This window comes from Stigmatopora nigra, chromosome 8, assembly GCF_051989575.1.
Source record: "Stigmatopora nigra isolate UIUO_SnigA chromosome 8, RoL_Snig_1.1, whole genome shotgun sequence".
In the NCBI taxonomy this organism is placed as follows: Eukaryota; Metazoa; Chordata; class Actinopteri; order Syngnathiformes; family Syngnathidae; genus Stigmatopora; species Stigmatopora nigra.
The window spans coordinates 7,632,005-7,652,611 of record NC_135515.1 but is presented as its reverse complement, the minus strand read 5'-3'; the positions used below and the strand labels follow the sequence as shown (position 1 = coordinate 7,652,611).

The 20,607-nt window shown below is 41.5% G+C and overlaps 2 protein-coding genes across 2 annotated transcripts; one reads left to right on the top strand and one right to left on the bottom strand.

Annotated features, from left to right (window-relative positions):
• On the top strand, positions 1-1,883 carry mrm3a (mitochondrial rRNA methyltransferase 3a). The gene is made up of 4 exons (XM_077722998.1): positions 1-445; positions 652-896; positions 1,025-1,186; positions 1,265-1,883. The coding sequence occupies exons 1-4, from the start codon at positions 75-77 to the stop codon at positions 1,813-1,815; spliced, it is 1,329 nt and encodes a 442-aa protein (XP_077579124.1). The 5' UTR covers positions 1-74; the 3' UTR covers positions 1,816-1,883.
• A 5-nt stretch (positions 1,884-1,888) lies between these two features.
• Positions 1,889-20,296, bottom strand: nxn (nucleoredoxin). Its single transcript, XM_077722999.1, has 8 exons — positions 19,756-20,296; positions 7,478-7,595; positions 5,097-5,230; positions 4,589-4,689; positions 4,307-4,413; positions 3,200-3,379; positions 2,822-2,946; positions 1,889-2,440 (listed from the first exon to the last, which is right to left on the bottom strand). Exons 1-8 carry the CDS (start codon positions 20,062-20,064, stop codon positions 2,258-2,260), a joined length of 1,257 nt encoding a protein of 418 aa, XP_077579125.1. The 5' UTR covers positions 20,065-20,296; the 3' UTR covers positions 1,889-2,257.
• Positions 20,297-20,607: the final 311 nt, after the last annotated feature.

Genomic DNA, 20,607 nt, shown 5'->3' with positions numbered 1-20,607 from the left:
ATATAATTGCAAGACCTAAGGTGGCGCTGCTGGTTTGCAAGGAATAATATCTTGGTAGTGAAGAAGATTGAAAAATGGCGACATACATAAGATGCGTGAGTTGTGCTTTCTCTTTGGAACGAGCTGTTTTTTTGTCAAGAGGAAATTCATTTAACGTGGAAAGTAAACGATACGTACGTGGACTGAGAAGGAAGCCGGTCAGGGTGATCTTTCCTGAAGACGAGAAGAATAAAGTAGACGCACAACTGCCTCGTGGAAATGACAAAAAGAAGGTTAAGGTTCCTGTAAAAACAGACCACAAGCCTGCAGACCAAAGTGATTTCAAGACCAGGACAAACAGTTTGAAGAATGACGAAAAAACAAATCTACTCCCTCCAGATGGTAAAAATGATCAATTGGACAGAATCCGCTTCGAGAGGGCTTCGTCTGGTGATAAGAGATTGTCGTAAGTGTTTTTCACAAATCCAACCTGCAGTGATCATTAGTATTTTGTATTGATTGGCAAACGAAAGGAACATTTACAATTAGGCATTTCACATTTCAACGTCATCTGTGCAAATCAAAACAGCTGCAGAGCAAGCTGCAGAATATTGCATTTATCTGCAGTTTTCACCCTAGAGTTAAATTGCCATGTTGTGGTTTACCTGGTAGGAGGTTGGTGAGCGTGGCCCGCTCCAGAACATTTCGGGAGCAGCAGGGCAAGGTTCTGCTGGAAGGTCGTCGTCTGATATGCGATGCCTTGAACGCGGGTGCGGTTCCTCAAACCATCTTCTTCAGCACCCTTGAGCGCTTACAAGAGCTTCCTTTGGACAAGCTGAAGAGGGCTAGTCTGGTGAAAGTCAAGTTTGAGGAGATCAAGCTGTGGTCTGACTTGGTGGCCCCACAAGGAGTCATCGGTAGGTGTGCTAAATGCTCCTAAATGGTCCATGTTTACTTTACTAAAGTCCTATGTGTGATGAAAAATGAAGCAATTCCTTTTAAGAAAACAACCACAAATGTATTCTTGTGTAATTTGTGCACTCAGGTATATTTTCACGCCCTGATGCGTCTCGACTGAGCTACGCCGACAACGAGCACCGCGTGCCCCTGTCTCTCATTTGTGACAACGTCAGAGATCCCGGCAACATGGGCACCATATTGCGATGTGCCGCCGCCGCTGGCTGCCACCAAGTGCTGCTCACAAAAGGTGATTCCAAAAGTGTTCCTACCTCCCTCCACCTGTGCAAAAAAATAACCTATTCTGTCATTCCTTTTCATTCACCAGGATGCGTCGACCTCTGGGAGCCCAAAGTCCTGCGAGCAGCGATGGGTGCTCACTTCCACCTTCCCATTTATTCCAATTTGAAGTGGGAGGAGGTAGAAGGTCATCTCCCCGACGACGTCAACGTCCACGTGGCTGACAGCCAACAAAACCAGGAATTGGACCCCTCTCGCAAACCCAGCGATTTCGGTTGGATCAGCAATTCGCGCGCTCGCCTCGAGGACCCTGACTCTGACTCCGATTCCGACTCTGACTCGGACGGCGAGCTCGCCCTGCCTAGATTGGATAACGCGGCGTACCATGAGAACTGGGCGCCGAGTCCGGTGGGCTTAGTGGTTGGCGGAGAGACCCACGGGCTAAGCGTGGACGCGCTTGAGCTAGCAGAGAAGAGGGCGGGGCGCAAACTCTTCATTCCCATGGTTCCCCACGTGGACAGCTTGAACTCAGCTATGGCTGCCAGCATCTTGTTGTTTGAGGGTAGGAAGCAACTTTTGAGAGCGATGCAAAGCTATGAAAGGAAGACTGTGGTCAAAACTGGACGCCGTGTTTCATAATGTGTAAATGTCCTCTGTATCACGCTTGAAAATAAAGTTATTCTCTTGCCAACATATACAATGGAAACAAAAAGTGCTGCCATCGCTTTATTTTGAACTTTTTTTCTTTAATTTCATGTTCTAGATGTGAAATAAACCGTGTTATGAGTAGGTCCACTGGGCTTCGCGAGAATCCAGAAATGCTGTTACTCGTTAGTGGCTGTAGCCATTCGCCATCAATGCCAACCAATGAGTTAATAATGCCATGATGTGGAAAACCAAAATGATTTTTTATATATATTAACTGTAGGGGCTATAGAGGCAATGCAAGGCACCAACAGGAGATGGAGAGAGGAAGAAAATAACCAGTCAAAATAGTAAAAAGGGAAAGGTGACGTCATAGGAGCGCAATGATGATGAAATGTGACGAGTCCCATTTTCGTCCATATTTGGACTTGCTGTCTCAGATGGGCTCGGGTTTCAGCTTCTCGGCCAGAAAGTCACCGACGAACTGGTCTACCACGTCCGGCGTGATCTCCTCCACGTCGCGTACGTACTTGGCCCGCGCCGACATGTCCAGGATGGTCAGCAACGGCGCTGCTTCTGGCAGGTTGGTGTAATCGCGCAGGGAGTCGCTCATGTCGTCCTGTCGGAGACAATTGAAACGGACACGTCCATAAAAGGGGATGTGATTTTGCATGCTAGGGGAAAAGCGGCTACTTGCCGGGGACTGATTAAGTGGAGTTTTTCCGAATGATTATAAAAACAGGAAGTGTGGGATGTGAGGGGGATCAGGATGTCAAAAATAAGACCTTCTGATTTCACAGGCATTCAAAGGAAATGACAGGAAATTAAATTGCGGGCTTTGTGGATGGAAAATATCCAATGAGGTTTTATTGAGGGGTTTGCTATATCCAGTGACAGTATGTAACATTTCTTGGTCTGTTTAAAGTTATTCTATCCATGCAGACCATCATAGGCCATCTTTCTGTTTCTGCCCGTTACAAAAGTGAATGGTCTCACTCACCTCTCCGGCCACGAAGAAAAGCAGTGGCGTCTCCTCCTCAGTGGCTTTGTACTTAGTCATCAATTTCTCAGCGATGGGCCTGATCAGCTCCTTGGCCGGCTCCAGTTCTCCTTCCTCCTCGGCGTCTGAGGAGAACAACAGATGGTCCGTCTGCGTCTTTGTTTTGCTATTTGGTTTGACCTCGACACACAATCGAGGGGGTGTCGAATTTAGCCACTCCCTGCAAAATACTCTGCATTCAGTAGAAAATTGGAAGACATGACCACCCGACCGAGTATAACCACAAAATGTCTCGAGAAGACATCCGTCGGCCACCCTAAAGTAGCTAGTCTTCAAAGGATGTGGGATTTGGGGGTAACTCGGTGAGGGCCGACTCACCCACAAACAGGACGAGGCAGGGTCCCTCGTGGAGCTGCGCCGCGTTGGCCTCGCTCAACTCTAGCACGGGCCGGGGGTGCCAGGGGAACAGGCGGCACTCGGGGTCGTTCAACACCTCCACGCGGCCCTGTCGCGTGATCACGTGACCCTCTGCGTCCAGCAGGATTAAGGTGGGGATACCTGGGGAGTCGAAAAAGGGGCTTACCAATAGACTAGTACTTTCATTTCATATTTAAAAAAAATATAAGAACAGACATGTTAAAGTAACAATAGTATCATGGAGAAAAACGGGCTAAATAATATGCATCTGTTAACATAGCAGTTTTTTTAGATAACTGTCACCTAAACAAAATAAACTGTGGTGGTCAGAGAGAGAGAGAGATAGTTAAAAAAATGCACAAGTTGAATTTGAGTGTTATTGGCTGGCTCAGCCAAACAATGAAAAAAAAAAAAGAGCGACTTATGGAAAATGGATTTCCCTCACACATTTTTTTCCTTCATGATTCCTGTGATGGCAATCTGTCAGCTGTATCAGCCACAGGTGGGATGTAGAAATGCAGCCGGCAGAGTGGAGTCAAAGTGGGACGATGGTGGGGGGTCGGAGGGGGGGTTTACGGTGTTGACATCTCTGCGCATTCCGCACATTCTTTGCAAGAAAGCCTGGCCGCCCCCTCCCACTTCACACTTGGTTCTAGCGGGGGGTCAAGAGGAACGCTCCTCTTTGGAAGATTGACAGCAGCCCGAGCATCTTAAAATTTTTACGAGCTGCCGGATTCAATCCGTTGGCGTGTTTGCGCTGCTACGCATTGAATCTGGCAGCTCGTAAAAATTTGAAGATGCTCGAGCCCATGTCATTCTTCCAACTGTGGATGTTGAAGTGGACACGTACAAATGGATGCTAAGGGGGATCTAAAAAGGCCGTACGACCACAACTTTTAAGACTGGATTGAGACTTTTCCTAGACCATACTGTAAATGTCAGCCTATTTTAGAGGCAAAAAAGCATTGTAAAAAAGTGAGTTCTGGTTTCACATATACTGGCAATATACTCTATATTTAAAATTCAAGTGAAGATAAAGCCTTACTGGTACATATTATCGGTCATTACCTTGAATCCCGTACAGCCTGTTGAGTCGCGAACGTCGAGCTTCGTCTGAATACGGCACCGCCAACCAGGGCATCTCACTGAAGTACTGCTGGAAAGACTCCTCAGACCTGTGGGGACGACAGATTTTATAAAGATTTTTGCCAAAAATCATCTTGAAAAATGCAAGTCGAACAAGTCTAAAATTCAATGACAATCAAATCAACAATAAGGCATTCATCAGATATTTTTGGCTGTTTTGACAATCAAATCTGTAAAATTTCCTGAAATGTCGGAATGTCTTACCTGTCAGCGCTGACAAAGACCATCTCGAACTTTTGACCCGACTCTTTGATGGTGCGATACGACTCCACCAACACGCGTGTTAAACTTCGACATGGTGGACACTAAAGATAAAGCAAAGAGATCATACACTGACTATCAGTACTGAAAACCAGAGTACCCAGAGGAAGAAAAAAAATTTCCCATTCATGATTCCCATGCTTTTGCTAATGCGTGCACTGTAATAAATTACCACAAGGCGGCGCTGTGCATGTTTTTTTTTTTTCATGTGGGTTACTTGCATCCCTAATGATTTGAGTATTGTGGTGCCTAACAATCCTTTTTTTGATCCATATCAGGGTCGTGTGGGGCTTTGGTATGGTCAAGCAACCCTCCTCGAATAAAGGGTGTGTATTGTTCTGTTGGGTTCAGTACTATATATATTTATATATAGCTATAAAAAATCTCTGAATAGTTGCATTTGCCTCACAAAAGAAAAGCGGGAAGTCATAAAAGCCACTCACTCACTCACCCAGTGTGCCGAGAAGTAGACCCCCACATAGTGCCCCTCCAGAGAAGCGCTGTCGGCCGTCTGCCCGTTGGTCCTGAGCAGTGGTCCCGCGACCACCTCGGCGAAAGGCTTGGGGCCCCAGGGGAACTCAAGTCCTACAACGACAATGTGACGCAAGGTTGTAAAAGGAATGAATGGCCTTGGGGACTTCCGCCAGCTGCGCCATTGTTTTATCTACTTGCCAAATATTTGGACTGTTACAACAACAAAAAAATCTTTGGAAATGAATGAATGTCAAGCCAAAGTTGAATGAAAATGTATCACTGCTTATTTCTAAGACAAATGCCTACTAAAATCAAGCAGTGAAGTTTGGAGAATGCATTTGAACGTGACAAAGCCAAGCCCGATTGACTTCTTGTTCGTGTCAGCAGCTGCTGCTTGGCTCTTTACCAGCATAAATACTCTGACTGAACGCTATTGGACTTGACTTATGGGGCGTTTGAGATATATTGCTATATGTAGAAAGATTCAAAATTGATTTTTTTTCACCAGATGATTTAAAATAGATCTGGCTTAGCTCAGGCTTAGGTTGCCTCAAAATGACCACATGGGGGTTCTTCTAAAAATGAGAAAGAATGCTTTAAATAAAAGTGATTCTGGATGCTTTTATGAAGCAAAACAGAAGTTTGCATATTAAAAAAAAAGATGTTCTAGAACAGATATTTTCCAACTTTTTTAAAATAAAAGCATCTTGGGCAACATTGGCAAAGGGTAGCAGCTTATCTACTTCCCGCTTTCACTTCCTATTCACGGTGTCTTCATTGTTAGCCTCGGGCAGCGCAGAGTAGAGTTAAACAAGGAGGGCGGGCAGTGGAGGTAACCCTAAATAAAGGCCTGTATGGCCGCTCCATAATAGCGTCTTTATGTGTGTGCTTCATTAGGCTGGAATGACAGGTCTGGAGCGCAAGTGACACAGCCACTCATTGTGGTCCTGTGGCTAAAAGGGCCACTAGAACACCCTCCATCTTACACTCTAGCTGCAAGCACTCCAGACGGGCTTTTCATCCACATGGAAGAAAAAAAAGCTCCTCACAATCATTCCTGCACCTTCCTTGGATCACCCAGCAGTTGCCGTCACACCAAAAACTAACCACAGGGCTTGTCTTTATTGTTATTTCCTCGTATAAAAAGGAAAAAAAGTCTGCCGTGTGTTGAAACATATTTGCACAAAGAACTATTTCATGCTTTGCGAGAAGGCGAATGCCTAAGGTCATTTAAGGAACGCGCCAGCTGGTCTTACACAAAAGATGAGATGCAGAAGCAGAGATTGTCGCTATGAGCCACAAGATCCTTCATTATTATACTTAATCATGCATTACGAATCAATTTTAATTTTTCCAGAATATCTTAGAAATGATGATTGAGGAAATGCATTCTCACACAGCACGTTGTGTACATGACATGAAGTTTGAAATTTGCTTTTGTTTAGATCCAAGATGGCGACACGCACGGACGGGTGCAGAGGCTCTTTGCTCTCCAGTTCCCACTAATTTCGTTATACGCGGCTGTGTGTGAGGACAATCAAGGCTTTTGATTTGATTTGACACCTATTTATTAATTTGTAGCTAATGTATGTGATTCATCTTCCATTAAATTAATTTAATCCTATTATAAATTGAGCAATTTATATTTTTGTGAGCTTTCATTAATGATGAATAAACTTGTAAAGACCCAGTTGAGCAAGAAAAAGCTAATTTGTAAAATGTTCTGCATGAAAGTAAAATACAAAACATAAATAAGGTACAAAAATTGTATGTGGCTGCACATCAGCTGATGATTTGCATCCTCTCCTATGCCAAGTCTTTTGCAAGCGCAGTTAATAAATCATGCAAATAGCACCGTGGGCTTGTTCTGCCTTTCATTAAGCAGACACTAAAAGCTGTCAGAAAGAAAAGAAATCCACTTGGCTGCTCCTCCGTGTCGCCATTAGCATTCAATTTTCTCACATGACTAATCAGTTTCTAGTACGCCACCACAGTCGCAATGGAGTAGTAAAGAATGTTATGTTAATATACTATGAATGTGATGGCACTGAGCTCCGCGGAAGCAAATGGTGATAAAAAGTGACAACGTGACCAAATATGGGATGAATAAAGTTATCTAATCTAATCTAAACTAATCTAAATATGTAATATTGTAGCCAAACTCTAATTTCCATCTTTAGTCCCTCGTGTAGGTTGAGGATAAAAGAGATAAAATGAGTTTGATGCCCTCTGGAGGCAATATGTGAATGTTATCCCCGCAAATATTTGATGCATTGTAGTAATGATTGGAAAATAAACTCTAATTTGAAAAACTTTGGCTTCAAGATGTGTTATGATGACACCAACATGCAGTCTCACCTTTGGGATCATCCCTGACCACCAACAGGCCATTTCGACACACCACCTTCCCCGTGGCAGCGTCCACGAACACGAGCGATGGGATGCTGGTCACCTTGTACTTGTTCCACAGCTTCATCTGCACACACGCCAAAGGGAAGGTTTGGTTTTTAGTCTTTCATATTTAAACACTTGTGTCAAACCACTTGGACTGGAGGCAGAAAACAGAGACAATAGCTCTCATATTGAGATTCCCTGGAGGAGATAGGAATTAGGAACAATCACATACAGTATTGATCTGCCTCTAACCCTGCAAAAAATGACTTCGTTGGACAGCCTTAGAGCCAAGACAACAGATACAGCAGATACAGCATCGGGTCTCCAAAGAAAACAACACTTGAATCTTACGGAAAACAATGTCGGCAGCATGAAATCTAGAATTGGTGTTTATAAAATGTGAATTGCGTGACTGAGAGTCTATTTCTTTGCCGCTTTAAGACCACCAATGAGACAAAAGCTAACCTTTCTCCTTCTAGTGCTTTTAGGGAAAGTGGTCATCTGATCAAAAGTAATAATAATAATAAGTTGTTTAGAATTATTTTTTATTTTAAAAAAAACATTTTTAATGGTCTATTGCATTTATTACTGTTGTTTTTATTCATTTTTTTGCATAACTAAATGGTAAACTCAGTACTATGTATTTCAAGTGAATTGCTTTTATGCAATATTTTATCAGTGGGAAGAAACTAAAGCTCTGTTAAAATCAGAACTTTGAGTAAAAATGTTCTAAAATCCTTACATTAGCTGCAATCTGTTTTTTTTTTACATTAGTTTGAAGGAGATTGATCTACTGGTCCAGGGTTTAAAGTCTAAGATTTCAGGGCTAACAATGTGTTTTCTTGCCTTTCAATAAATGACAGACTACCGACTAAGAAGGATAACAAGTTTACATTTGTTGCACTGTGCCTTTCACACAAACCTCACCTAAATCTTCACCCTTATAAAAAGCTACAATGTCACACATAAGCTGACCTTTCCTTTTTCTAATTCAATATCATCATGTTCCTCACTGGCTGTCTCCATTCATTCCTCACAGCTATTTCCCCCTCTAATATAATATAATGATGAATTACCTTTTCCCACAGAGGACGCACCCCCCGCCCCTCGCCACCTGTACTGGCGCTTCTGTTACCACGGCAACCCCCTCGGCCCATTACTGTCAAAAGAGTGCCACGAGCATTGTGTGCTCTTCCCCCACTTAATAATTCAGTGATAAATTAATGAATTTGTGATGGGAAACAGGTGCTAGAATGTCAGAGTGCTTAGGGGGGGAAAATGGAGCCCCCCACCTTCGTGCAGCCTTGTGTGCAAGCGGCTTGAATAGAAGCCTTAAACTTTGTCCGTGTATAGCAAGGACTAATAATGGAGTGTAAAAAAAAAGGCAAAGGGGAGACTTAAAATAGTAAAAAAAAAAAAAAGAAAAAGAAGCTCAATAGCTTTGTGTTGCATTGTGACTGGCCACATCTTTTCCTTTTATGGGTTATTTTTCTACCTACTTATTTTTAAATAAGAGTTCTGAGTGAAAAATTCCAAATTATAGTTCACATGCTGGTTAGGGTTTCAAACAATGACTAGCTTTAATTTTATTAAAATATGATGGATGGATTTAGATTAACGTTAGTGTTCATATGTATTATTTTTACTTGTCCAAATACATTTTTCAGGTAGTTTATTATAGGCAAGGCAAGAACTAGAGAATGAAGAACACTACAAATCTCATTTTTTAAAAATGTCTCTACTCTTAAAGCAAACTTTAGGTGGTTGACGTCATTGTTTTAAAACTACCAGTTAAAATACCCACAAACAGTGAAAAGAAAAGACAGGTCACCAAGCCCTGAAACAGCATTTAAATAAAAATAAAAAAATACACGTACAAAGTCAATTCATCCATTTTCCGCTTAGAAATCCGATTATAAGATGTTAAACTCATTTTGTTCCTCAAGTGATTCAATTTGTTCTGCGATTTGACCTGAAGCAACCAGTTCAATTCTGGACCAGCTGGAACCAGCCCAGGAATCGACTATTGTCTGGACCAGCTGGACTCGGTCCATGTCTTACCTCAGGCCCGACCGACCGAGTCTGGTGGGCTGACTTAGAAAGCCAGGTGCATTCTTTGTGTCTGCCAGCAGGTCAGATTAGTAGATAAAATTTGAAAGGGGCAAAAAAAAAAAACTAACTATAAAAGCCTAATCTAGTCCCCCATTTACGACTTCATGACATATTAATAACAGCACAAAACCCAATAATGAGCTTTGTTTGCCTGCTTTGCTGCTCAATTAGCCGCAGTCAGCGTTCTTTCCACGCACACGGGAAAGTGCTGCAGTAAGGGGGAACCTCACTTTTTGCAACAAAACAGCGTGGGGGGCAGGGGGTTTGGTTGCAAAGCTTCCCTGCTGTGACCTCCATTTGACCCCGCATCTTAAGTCCCACGGCACCTCCTCCTCGCGTGCTCTCGACATTGGAACACATGAATATTGATGCCGATTTGAATGGGGAACATTTCATATGCATTAGCAACCGTTTGTGTGTCATCACACAGCTCAGCATCTAAAAAAAAAATTATTGCGCATGTTTTTAGGTAAAGAATGTGATAGTGTTTTAGGTCAATCATGGTGTTTCAAATATAAAAAAAAGTGAAAAGAGAGTTTCAAAAAGGATTAGGACTTAAAATTAATGTTTTAAGGCAAGATTGCAGTTTCAAGATAGTGTTAAATGGAGCATATTTCCAGGAGTAGTCAACATAATGTGGATTAGATCTCCTGTGAAACTCTTTGTCTTTTTTTTCCCAACATGTGAGAAGACTGGTCATCTCGTAAATCATAATAACCTCAGTGTGCTGGTTGTCATAAAACAAAAAGAGCACACAGAGCTCAGAGGAATAATATGTCAATGCCTATTCAAAATCGTCTTTATTTATGGTTATGTCCCCTCCTCACGTGACGTCTCTTTGCTTTTCCACACACAATATAACCAGGCTTTCCTTTTCCTGAGGGCCAGGATGTTGGCTACGTGTGCATCACCTCAGCCGAATGACATTACGGCATCGGGTGTCATTTTAAAGCCCCTCGTTAAGCCCTTTCCTCCCTCGTTTAACTCTCACATCTGTTAGACGCTTGCATGCCAATTTCCAGGTTCAGCCCACCACCTCCTGCCTCAATGTCCAAAAGACTCCAGTAACAGAGCACTCAAATTTGGTCATGCATTTATAGTTTTAAAATTAGATTAAGATTTCAGATTGGGGCTGGAAGATGCGGTTTCAATTAATTGTCTAAACCAAAGGTGTCCAAGTGGCGGCCCGGGGGCCTAATCTGGGCCGCCGCATCATTTTGTGTGGCCCGAGAAAGGAAATATTGAGTGCTGACTTTCTGTTTTAGGATCAATGTGGTCAGGAAAAATAAGAAATGCTTTTCTAAGTCGACAATAGCAGTAAAATGAGGAATGCTCATCTTAAAAAGGCATTTAAGGAGGCTGACTGACCTTAGAACGTGACTCATAAAAGTCAGAGAATGGCATTGGTGAACTAAGATGCCATAAAATAAAATCAAAACTGGCAATTTGTTGCATTTTTCTCTTTTTGTGTCCGCAGAGCGTGTGTCCAAAAAAGTGTGTGGCTGAGCGGTCTGTGGAAGTCCGGAATGTTCAGAGGCTTTAACTCACTTTATAAATAACAAAGCAAAGACAGACATGCTGTGGAAAAAAAAAGAAATAATTCAACTGGCTGCATCCATTTTCAAAAGAATTGTGCTCCAAAACATTAGCCCACGTTCCGAATCATTTACACTAATTACTTTTGCTTCTGTTCAAATCAGTTAACTGCAATTTGCATGTCCCGAGCAATACTCGTCAACATTTACATAGGCAACATATAGAATTTACCGTAACAAGAGAAAAACAGAAGGGCGACAAAAGTTATAGTCAAGTGATTTGGCATCAACTCCTAAAAACTACTCAAGTTTCTTAAAAACAGCACAAAATTGCAACAAACTGCGGCTTTCCTTTTTTATATATAAGAATATTAGTCACGATTTTTCTTTCCATTATTATTCATTGAAGACTATATTTTATCCTAACGTGAATTTTATTAAATTTCTTTGACTTCTCCAGTCCATTAGTCTTCTGTAAAAACCAGGAATGAGTTTTATTCAGCTACTCTGCATGAGTTTTATTGCATTATACATTTTCTTTATAGACACATTAATGGAACGGTTCCATATTTCCATGTCAAATTCGAAGGGAGAGGATTGCGTTTTCTTTGTGAAATATAGCGACAACATGGCGGCAAGGATGCGGTACTGGCCAAATGGACTTTGTGAGGGTAATTAATCTGCCACATTGCAAGACTTCATCTCTCAAGGCTGAGATAGACATCAACCTGCTTTTTATCCATCATGCTCAGTTTTGGTGCTGGACAAAAAGCCAGTCATACTGCCCTTGAATAATTTCTGTCGTCTGAATGGGAAGCAAACCAAAGCATGTAAAAGGCTTGTTTGACGCAATGTGGAAAATTGGATTGTGCTCACAAAATGTGACCCACTTATTCTAGTGCCATAAAAAAAAGAAGAAAAGTACTATACTCCATCCCTAGGATTTGCTCATTTTACCAAGCACACTTCATGATGGAATGAGCTAAAAAGGGCAATAAGTACACTTGTTAAACATCTTCAATGGGAAGTTTTAATAAGGTTTAAGTTTATTTGGTTATTTACAACCACCATGAATATTCCAAAAAGGTCATTCTCACCAAAGAAGGAATTGTATTCACAAAATTACAGTATATATTTAAGATGATTAAGTATGTCTACAAAGCAAAAGTGGTACAACAAGAGCTATTAAGTATACGTACTACATTTTTGAATCGTCTCTTCTATGTCGTGAATGAATGAAATAGAAACACAGCTATTTGGCGTCACTTCTCAACAAATGTATGTGGTCATGTAGGGGGCTTAATGTTTGTCATAAGTCTGACTAAAAACCTTGAACATGATCTTTTGTGTTTCCTCTATACTACAACCTCTACTCAAGCAAGATAGAAGGAGCGTATGACCCAAGGTTAGTTTTTTTCTACAATTCTTGTTTCTGACCATGAGATTGCACTATGTCGGTAAGGCAACCTTGGGCATTTTATTTAATACTTGACTTTTGTTATTATTATGATTTTTTTTAATAGTTACTGTTTAATGATGGTCCATATACTAGTGAAAAACTCAAACCAGTTTCTGGCATACAGCTTTCCCTACGAGCCACTCGTATTGCCATGGCAACATGACGCCATATACAAAGTTGTTCTTATACTCTCTGGGGGTCCATTGTGCTCTTACTGTAGACCCCCCCCCCCCCCCCCCCCGACAGTCCTGGCGTTCCATTGACGTGAGCAGAAGTAGCGGCCGGATGTGGAGCGGATCTAATTGCTGGCTTTTCCACGCTAACAGGATTGACCGCTCCCTGCAGGCTGCTGAGTGGCACTCGATGTAATGCGTATGAGCAGGAACATGGTTTTGTCCCGGGATACATGCATCTCGTCGGGTAGTATGGAGCCTTACAAGACAACCGTGTATTAGGGATGGTTGGAAATAAAGGCAACCAGGAGGGACCGTCAGGTTAATAATTGTAGCTTTGGTGTTACTGCTCAATCCTCCTCATTCAAGAATTCATGAAAAACTTAGTGGGAAGCATTCTTAAAATAACATTCGAACTGAAACTCTTTCACACAATGTTAATATTTTGTTGACGGAGCAGTGGAGAATTTGTACAGAGCGGATGACAGTGGCAATGTGAAGGTTTGTGACACATTGCTTGACAATAGCCATCAAGGGATTAATGTGGAATAGAGCCTACAAAAATAACCTGGGTAATGAGCCCCATGCTACTTCACCCAGACATTATGATATGCTTCCAAGTAGCAGCCCGCTCTGGTAAATTTCCACTCTGAAGTCAATCGCTGCATTGATGACCATTATAGAGCCCCCCACCTCACCCCTAGAGATCTTTCTTTCAGCATGCTGGGATCTTGATGAGTCGCTCAGGGAGAGCAGCATTCCGTAACAATGCGCTCACAAGCTCTCTTTCACACACATACACACACACACACACCAGACGTCACCTGGAAAGAGCACAAAAGCCCATCTTGCTGCCACTTCTTTTCTTTAGCTAATGATTAAATACTGCACACAACCGGCTTCTTTGATGGGTATCTTAAAACCACGTTCTGCTGAGAATCAAGCAGGGATTCCGTGCAGTAGTAGGCTCTAGAAATACCATCGAGGGCACAATAAAATGACAACTTGATGACTAATGATACTTGAGCATCATGGAATGTTTGGAAATCCACGTAAAACTTAAAATTATGTTATGCTTACTCAGAAAAACTCAAAAACCAACTCTGAACTGACAAATGACAATTTAATGAACTTAATTGATGAACTCAAAGTGTAATATGTTTTAAATACCACGCAAAAGGGTCACATTTATTTACTTACACTAGTCATTTACATTTTTTTTAAATAAAAGCATTATGTAAATATGCGACATGGAATACTTTGTAATATTGCAAGGAAAATTGAGATTAGAAGATGAAAGCTGCTGATTTTAGAAGAATTTGAGGATCCATCACTGCGAGCATTGTTTGTCTTCTTGCCCAACAACAGTAAACTCTCACAAGTCAGCCTTTGCAAGGTCAGAGCTTGACCAAATGTAGGCGGCAGGGAATTCATTTTCTTCAGCTCTCTGGGGTCAGTAATGACAACACAGTGAAGCAATGAGGGTAAAGAGCTGGAAGTAAGTGAAACGGGTAAAGAGGATTACCAGAGTTGGTCCAGCAGAGAAAGGAAAAAAAGAAAACATTGAGCTTTGGGGGAAAAAAAAGGTCCAACAGATCTTCATCGTAATTCAACTATGAATTTCTTTGGACCAACAAAAGACACAGCTGCAGCCAAGTGCTGTCGAGTAAATGGGCATGCGGTAGCAATTATGTCCAGCCTTCAATTACAGTTGCTTGATGGGAACAAAAGGCTGGATGTTGCCTTTAGTTGCTGGCTTGCCTATCCAAGCTATCATCCATAACACTCCACTGGCAATAAACCCAACTGCTTTCACGGTTTAACCATGTATTAAGATATGATCTGAGGTATCAAATTTGGATTGTTTCGTCTTCTTTGTGCTTTGGAATGTAGAACGAATACATGAAGGTCGTGTAAAGGAACTCTGGGGGTTGAGTTATCCAATTGAATTTCTTTGAAAAGGCTATTATCTCAGTCATGTGGAATCTTCTAACAAAATTTGATGATGTGTTATCTTTATGTTACATAAGGGACTGGATTATGAATCCTACATACATTTCATTAAAATGTATACTTTAAAATATCTCATAAAAAGAGCAATTTTCTTTAAATGATCAGATTGAGACCAAAATCAATTTGCTTACAAGTATATAAAAAATGTATTTAATTCACATTGAAGCAGTAAACAATATTGAATATTCTAGCCTTTTGTTCCACGTGATTAAAAATTCAGATTCTTGGCTTTCAAGGACTAAAACAAGTCACATGTTCTCAAATGCAAGGGAAAAAGTAAACCCTAACAATTGACTGAACAAATGTATTTTGCAGACTTTTGTGTTAAAGCCAGAGAGTTAGCATCGGAAAATATTTCACAAAAACACAAGGTCTGCCTCAATCTTTTCTCCAATCTCGGCACACACTTTAAGAGAACAGAATCTCCTTTTTTGGGGGGTTGAGAAAACATCCTGCACTTTGAAGGCTCTGCCAAGCAAAAAAAATGGTCAACCTGTAGAAAATATTATTGCTAAACATAGCGCCCATCTCTGAACCTTTGAGAATTTTAACGACATTATGATACTGTCTTTACTCTATTGTACACCTGAAGCCACAATGGATGGGATCGAAACCTCTGATGAAAATGATCCAGACAGTTTTCCACCACTTTGTACACCAATTTGCCACAAAAAAAGCTGAGCAGTAGTTCCCTGTTTAGGAATCACTGAAGCTAGACACAGGTTGCAGTGTCCTACTTTACAGCCACTGACAAAGATGGAATACAGAAAACTGTTTCATCATTTATTCAATAGCAGCCCAAGGCCCACACACCCTTTATCCTCACTAGTACTGTATTTTCCGGAATCTAAGTCAGAGTTTCATATTTTCTGCGACTAATACTTAAGCGTAAACAGCACAGTATTGCATCAAATACAGTGAATATAAAATATCTGTGAAATAAAAAACATGAGAAAAAGGGTATTGTAAATCTAACTGAGTTCACTTTTCAGGCATTATATCAATGATTCATTTTAGTTCTCCTTCTATTTTGTAGCAAAGATATTCTGCATCCGTGGCTTTATCTGAAGTCATCTACCAATAATTTAAAGTGTTTTGTGCATAAGACGGACTAAAATGGGAGTGTGCCTGGTATACTTTTGTCGTTTGACTGAAACTGCGTTTGCAAGTCAAATCATTCTGCAAACCATAGGTTTTGAAATTGGCACAACATGCCTTTTTATGCCAGTAACTGGTCTCTTTGTTCTTCCCTCCATTTCCCATAAAAAGCAGACACGCCTTGTCACCCCTTTCTTGTTTCAATTGACCCAAATCATGCATAAAGTATATAAATAATCCCCATAATTTGTATGGATATACTCACATCTACATTGACTTTACCTACATTAGTACAATACTTTTGTGGTGTGAGCAATTCCTGTCTTTGTCACTCTCCAACCCCCTCGCGACCTCTACCACCCGCCGCCGCTGTCTGCAGCCTAGGCAGCTGAGCGGCACATTTCTTGGCTTTCTCGCCAGCAGGTGCGAACCTCCTCCTGTTTCTCCATCGCCTTTTTCCCCTCTAAAACCTTTTTTGCCTTTGATATAGAGTTGTGAACCAGAGAGTCATGACAAAAGCTAAATAAAATACACCTCATCACACACAAACTTAGTCAAATCTGATGGGGGGGCTGATTTGGGGGGAATACATAGAGATAAGGGTTTTTTTCCGAGCGGAAATGGGTAAAAAGAGATCGGTTTGACAAATAACATGCCTAAAAAAACCCGTACAAAAGTAACACAAAATACATAAAAAATATGGGGAAAACCTATAAATTGACAGGTATGAAAACGGAAAGTCATGGAGAAGTGGTCAAAACGGTATGCATGGAAAATCCAAACAACAGATGTAATCAGGAAAAAGGCCAACATTCCCCACATAAACATGACGCACAAACACATAATAGACTTGACTTTGGTGCAAGGTGCTTCTTATTCAGCAGCGGAACAAACTGGATGTTAGTAATCTCTCTTTGTTGAAGCTGCCGCCTCTAATTGGCTGGCCACTTGTCAAAGTGTGTACATGTGTGAGACTCTCAGTCCTCAGAGGATGAGGATGAGACCTCTGCTGAGCTTTACAACAGGCTTAAGCTGATGAAAGCCTTTCATGCAACATGGCTGTCCCATCGCCGCGGTGCGTGAACAGATTGGGCGAGAAAAGACCAATCGAAGTTGCCGATTAGCCCCCTGATGAGGTGGCAGAGGAGTCCCAGCAGGGGTTCCGCTCTATGCATTTTACAGTCATTTAGTCCACTTCTAAATGCTTAATTATGACCCCATTTGGAATATGCATGTAACCTTGTGTGAACTAAACATTTTGAGAATTCAGCAGATACCTTTTAGTAAAATGTCATTTAAAACCTTAGTTGATTATTCATTTTCTGAACCGCTTATCCTCACTTGGACCCGACAAAGCGATTCAGAAATAGAATGAATGAAAGATCCTTCTACTAGTGCACAGTGGCTATGCTGTGGTACACTTCACCTTCTTTGAGTACCACATGGAGGAAAAAAGATGGCACCATTCGTCTCTCCACTTGTACCCCCACAATGGATGTCTGCCCAACGGGACTTGAACAAGTGCTTCTTTCTCAGGGTACGACGCCCAGGCAAAAGTGCCAACTGCAACTTGCACTTAATTCACACGTGACAATCCAGCTGAAAGAATCCGTCATGTCAGGACAGAGCCAGCAAGCAGACAGCTGGCCGTCAAGGATGTCGTCTCACAGACTTGTTAGTTTTGTATTTCACCAAACTCTGCTGCCATGCAGTGACAATAACTCAATATCTTTCTATTTCAATAGTATATGTAATTCAAATTTGATTAAATAAAAACGGATCATTTTATATTCAGGTGGCCTGGCCTCACAGCTCTGGGGTTCTGGGTTCAAATCCAGGTCATGTCTATCTGTGTGGTTTGCATGTTCTCCCCGGGCCTGTGTGGTTTTCATCCAGGTACTCCGCTTTCCTCCCACATTAAAAAAAAACATGCAGGGTAGGCTGATTGGACACTTTTAATTGCCCCTAGGTATGGGTGCGAGTGTGCAGGGTTGTCCGTCTCTTTATGCCCTGCAATTGGCTGGCTACAGATTCAGGGTGTCCCCCACCTGTTTTTTTTTTTAAGAATATTTTGTAGATTTGCACGGGACACATGGCTGATAAATTTAATGTTGCAAATCCCATTTTATGTTTATGGTTTAAAAGGTAGTGTCAGTTGATTTAAAGCAGTAGTTTGATTTTCCACACCGCATATAAACATTCCGAATGAGTAATGTTTCCTGCAGTGGGAAGGCCTGGATGGATGACCCCAGATAACCTTCCAGTGGGGGAGATAGTGAGGGTGTGGCCCACAGCAGGAAGAGGAGGTACAGTGTGAGATTCCAAATGGGGGACGCTGAGAGCTGATGTACACAATAGAAGATAAATTGCTGCTCTGGAGCTCAACAGAAGAAAACAGAATGAGTCTGGCAGGAGGCCTGAGGTGGTCACATGACTACTGTGTCAACAACAGCAACCACTGCCCGATTCTGTTAATAGCATGCACTATCACTCCATTTCATTCCCCTAACTTGCAATGAGAGGCTTTCCTTAACATACTTTGTAAATATCCACTGTAACATATACTAAAACATAGACCAGAAAGCTCTCATTGTAGATAGATTTTACATGACAAAACTCCCTATATTTTACAAATCCTGAACTAGAGATGTTGAATTAAAAAATGAAGTCGCACCCATTTCATACATGGCCTGGATTACAATAATACACATTCTATATGTTGCTTTGCATCATATACATTGATGAGGGAACGGAAATGAATGCACCTCGTACATTGAACATGTCACATGTATGAAATATTGCTGACGATGCTGCATTTGATGATGACAAATGGTAAGTTAGGGAGGGAAAAAAAACAATACTAATTAGGAATGTGCAGGTATGTGTATGTTGCACGAGTTGAGCAGGAAACAGACAACAATGGCTCCTCTATCCATAACATTGATATTTGTCCCAAATTCAATCACATGTTGTCAGAATGGTAGCAAAGGTGCTGTTATTTCCAATCTATCAACAATGACTTAACAGCTTTGCAGTATCAGTATCAGACTTTGTTGTAAACACCATTGCATTACTTACCAATACATCACACTGCACAGTTCATACCACTTACATCAGACATAGGCCAAATGTCTATATTTAATATCAGTGTCCCACTAGGCTTCCTAAGCAGATATAGTGTAGAATTTACAGATTTTTTTAAAAAGCACAATAGGAATTGTCACACGGGAAAAAATGTTGGGTTCTCGAAGCATTTGAAAAGGATGGCCTCTTTTTTTCTTCTCTTTGTTGGTGCTAGGGAGTTTAGGGTGTTGCTTATATTTTGATCAACTTTAAATGTAAAACAACCAGGGGGATTTTAAATCAATGTTTTTTCTGGTCTTTTATAGATGATGAAACACATTTAAATAATTATGTTTCTCTAAAAAAATAATTAACAGGTGAAAAAATCTTTCACTGTCAATAGAGAGTGACAATAATATATTTTTTCATATGCATGATTAGAAAAAAAATATTTGACATGTCTAATATTTGTTTTTCTTTCCAAGTGGTTATTATATGTCTGCATTTACACAATACACAAATCCAGTGGGACAGATCATCATAATGTCTTGCCCATTAAGTTGTGCACAAATAGTTCACATCATATATTAAGAGTAAAATCATTGATAAAGATCATTCAAGAAAATTTGTGAGGGGGGAAAAGGACAAAAAGACAAACAGTCAAACAAACAAATGAACAAAGCTCTGGTGTTTTGATTTGAAGCGTTCAAGTTTTCAATTCAATTAAGACAACATAAACATAGGCAAACAAAAGACTTCCCATGCACATCCAACAGTTTGACTTGTTACCTTTTTGTGTCTGTCTTTGAAGGGCAAGGCGGGCCAGGGCATCTCCTGCAGAAAGTCCTGCCAGTGTTTCTGCTCCTGATCCGAGGAGACAAACACCACTTCCAACTGGTCTCGGTGCTCCGAAGTCTTCTTGAAGCGGCCGTAGAAGTCGCACAAGCTGCCGTTGAACTGCCGGCACGGTGCGTTCAGGCCGCAGCCGAAGAAGAGGCCGAGCAGAGACACCCGCTCGCCCAGCGCCTGCACGTCCACGTCGGCTTTCTCGCGGTCGACGAGCCGCTCCCCGAGCACGTTGAGCAGAAGCTCCGACATAATCCTCTCCCGAGGCCCCAAAAGCCACGGACGGGTGGCCGACGATTCCCCAATCTTACTGTGCGCGGTCGATCCAACGTGGCTTTGGGTTTTTTTTTTGGGGTGAGCTCCTCCGGGGCCCCCTGCGAGCGAGGCGTCGCGGTGTGTCTCCCACCCCCCGCCTGAGAGCGCTCGTCAGCGGGTACCGTGCACAGGAATGTGCCGCACTTCCAATGTGTCTCGCCAGTAGTGAAGCGAGGAACGATACGGAAATGTCGATATCACAACACTACGCTCCAAAATAAAGTCGTTCATTGTAAAACCCATATCAGAACACCATAATTATTATTTTTTAAGATTATGTATTGAAAATATATAGTATTATCTTAGCCAGTATTCTAAATCTCATCGTAGAAACATGTCACAACTATAATACTCATGCCAATATCAAAATAGTTCACTAAAATCATTATTACACCAATGTACAGTATATACCTGTGATAATTATTAATAACTCATCTTCTTTTTAGTGTTTGGTATTTCTTTATTCTGTATGGTATCATC

What these genes read in the sequence shown, in the direction of transcription:
- mrm3a (XM_077722998.1), top strand. Translation starts at nt 75, where the DNA reads ATGGCGACATACATAAGATGCGTGAGTTGTGCTTTCTCTTTGGAACGA. An exon ending in GGCCCCACAAGGAGTCATCG is followed by an intron (nt 897 to 1,024) that starts GTAGGTGTGCTA and finishes TTGTGCACTCAG; the next exon opens with GTATATTTTCACGCCCTGAT. An exon ending in CCAAGTGCTGCTCACAAAAG is followed by an intron (nt 1,187 to 1,264) that starts GTGATTCCAAAA and finishes TTCATTCACCAG; the next exon opens with GATGCGTCGACCTCTGGGAG.
- nxn (XM_077722999.1), bottom strand. Translation starts at nt 20,064, where the DNA reads ATGTCGGAGCTTCTGCTCAACGTGCTCGGGGAGCGGCTCGTCGACCGC. An exon ending in TCAAAGACAGACACAAAAAG is followed by an intron (nt 7,596 to 19,755) that starts GTAACAAGTCAA and finishes GCGTGTGTGCAG; the next exon opens with ATGAAGCTGTGGAACAAGTA. An exon ending in TTTTCTTCGTGGCCGGAGAG is followed by an intron (nt 2,441 to 2,821) that starts GTGAGTGAGACC and finishes TGTCTCCGACAG; the next exon opens with GACGACATGAGCGACTCCCT.